Raw genomic sequence first — 2,554 nt, 5'->3', positions numbered from 1 at the left:
CAAAACCTCCTGTGCACTTGAAGTGATCTCAGACAACTCTGGGTGAATCTGGGCATGCCGTTACATCTGCTGAGCATCAAGAGGCTCCCAGCTTAGCTTCCAGTCATCGTGCGTGCTAGCGACGGCTGGCCCAGACAGAGTGCCATGCGGTGCTCCCCGTTCCGTGCCGAGGAGCAGACACGCGCCCAGACGCCTAATGGCTGTGCTGCCGCGCGGCTGCCTGCCTGCGGTCGGTGGGGAGCGTTGCTTTCTGGGTGTGAAAAGGTCGTTTCTCTGCCTCTAAATATAGATGGCACAAAACATGACCTGGGAATGTGAGGGGCGGAGGCAGGGCGAACTTCAGGTGAGGCCCCGGGACCCTCCCACTTCTCGGCTATTTAAAGATGCTGCGGTGCCAAAAGAAACCAGGTGAGCACAGAGCCAGGCTACTGTCTTAAAAGAAGTCAGACGCTAGAGGTAAAAGCCATAGAAGAAGAGCAAACAAGCGAGCAAAAACACCTTCAGAACTATTTCAGAAGAGCTTCTCATTTCGAGACAGCAAAACAACAGATCGAGACCCACTGCAGGTCTGCTGAATGACAAAAGAAACACGAGTCTTTACACGGAGAGAAGCTCATTTAGCTGCAGTTGAAGCCATTTCGTCATGTGTGCCACAGAGTCCCATCCTTCCCGCTGCCAGACCCTCCAAGCGGAGCCCCGAGATGCCAACCCGGCGGCGGCGGGGCGCTTGGAGAGGCCCTGGGCCACCCCTCTGCGCCCGCGCACGCGCCGCCGCGTCCTCTACCCGCCGCTGGTGCGCCGGACCCTGCCCACGGAGCGGCCGGACCCGGCGCGGCGCTGGCTGCTGCTGCTGTCCGCCCTGCTCTTCCTGCAGATCTACACGGAGGAGGTGCCCTGCTGCACCTGGGACCCCCTGCAGGGGGGGGACGTCGCCGCCGCCGCGGACCCCCAGCAGCGTCCCCTCCACCACCACCTGCAGGAGTGCGAGGCCCTGGCCCAGAGAGGGGACCTCCTGCAGCGGGGGCCCGCCGTGGGGGAGCTGGACTCGGATCCGTGCTGTGAGCTCAGCGGAAGTCTGCCCACCCAGGCGGAGCGCGCCGGAGCCTGACTTTTCCTGACTGACTGACTGGAAGAGGCGATTCACAGGCTTTCGGTAATAGCGGGGCCTCTCTCTCTCTCTCTCCCTCTCCCTCTCCCTCTGTCTGTGTGTGTGCATGTCTGTGTGTGTGTGTGTGTGTGTGGTGTGTGTATGTGTGTGTGTGTGCTGCAGCCAGATGAGGGGAGTAGAAGGGAGGGTAGAAAAATTCCAGCTGTACACAGCTCCGGCTCGAGCCGCCTCGGCTGCAGTTTGCAGCGAGGCTCCCAGCCGCGGCCCGTAACCCGATCCCCCCTTTGACGTCACAGGGCCGGTGGAAAGGGAAAGTGTTTGTGTCGGAGGGCTGGAAGGCGGGTTGTCAGACAGCCCCGTCTGCTGTCATGACTCACAGAAAAAAGAAAACACTGGAGGATCCCCCAGCGAACAAGGGGCGACGTGAGCACTCGGCTGACTCGGCAGTGCGCGTCAGTGTCTAACTATATGTCTCAGTCGCTCCAGAGCATGCGTAATGCGCAGAGGCTATATAGACAGTGCTTTTAATGTCTAGCTTTGGTGAGCTGGCAAATAAAGCAGAAGGGGGGAGACCCACACAGATACCATGAGTCAGTTTCCCGACTCTGGTGTGGAGGTTTCCCTCTGTATTTGTTTTGTTTTTGTCTGTAAACAGTCTGTAAAAAAAGTGTATTGTGTGTATATGTATATAAAATGTATATAAAAACGATTAATGTCAACAAAGGTTAATCATTGACCATGTTTTCCTTCTTGAGAAAAGAATGATTAAATAAAAGTCTTCATACTGTAACTTCACTGTGTTCTCAAGGTTTTTTTTTTATTAAAGGAAGAAATCGGATCGTATAATTAAAAGTTATAGCTAGCGAATGAAATAAATCTTTGAGAAAGACAGAGTGGGAAGAGAGACAAAGAGAGACAGAAGTTGGGGAGCTACAGTATTTGATGTAGAAATGAGTGATACACGTGTACAGTATACCTCTGACACAATCACACCTACACCTACACACAAAGGTATGACCGCGGGAACGCATCACCCACAGATCACTACGGTGAGGTTCATTAAGTAATGTAAGGAATGTGCGTCAGTATCACACAAGTGTCTCCGACATGACTGTCACGCTGAGAGGATACAGACACGCCTTCCGGCAATGAGCTCATGGTCTGTCTACTGCACCATGTCTTTCCTAATCCGTTAAAGGAGGGGTGGGATAACAGCAATTCTAAAATGGATAGTTCCAGTCGTTGATTAAGGTTGGCTGAGTCGTGTTCGATGCCGTTGTAAAACCAAACACAAATATACACCTTGAATGCGTTTCGTTCTATAGTAATGCGCTACCACAACTTACACAAAAGTTAGAGTAGCTGCATCCAAATGTTGCTTGACAACCATTTAGAGGAAATATTTCTTGGTGAAGAATATTATTTAAGAATAAATCGTTACATTTC

General features: G+C 52.7%; 1 protein-coding gene across 1 annotated transcript; it reads left to right on the top strand.

Moving 5' to 3' along the window:
• Positions 1-439: 439 nt before the first annotated feature.
• LOC134089553 (radiation-inducible immediate-early gene IEX-1-like) lies at positions 440-1,903 on the top strand. Its single transcript, XM_062544006.1, has one exon. The coding sequence runs from the start codon at positions 644-646 to the stop codon at positions 1,106-1,108; it is 465 nt and encodes a 154-aa protein (XP_062399990.1). The 5' UTR covers positions 440-643; the 3' UTR covers positions 1,109-1,903.
• Positions 1,904-2,554: the final 651 nt, after the last annotated feature.

This window comes from Sardina pilchardus, chromosome 8 (genome assembly GCF_963854185.1).
Source record: "Sardina pilchardus chromosome 8, fSarPil1.1, whole genome shotgun sequence".
Classification (NCBI taxonomy): domain Eukaryota; kingdom Metazoa; phylum Chordata; class Actinopteri; order Clupeiformes; family Clupeidae; genus Sardina; species Sardina pilchardus.
This window is presented reverse-complemented; position numbering and strand designations above follow the sequence as displayed.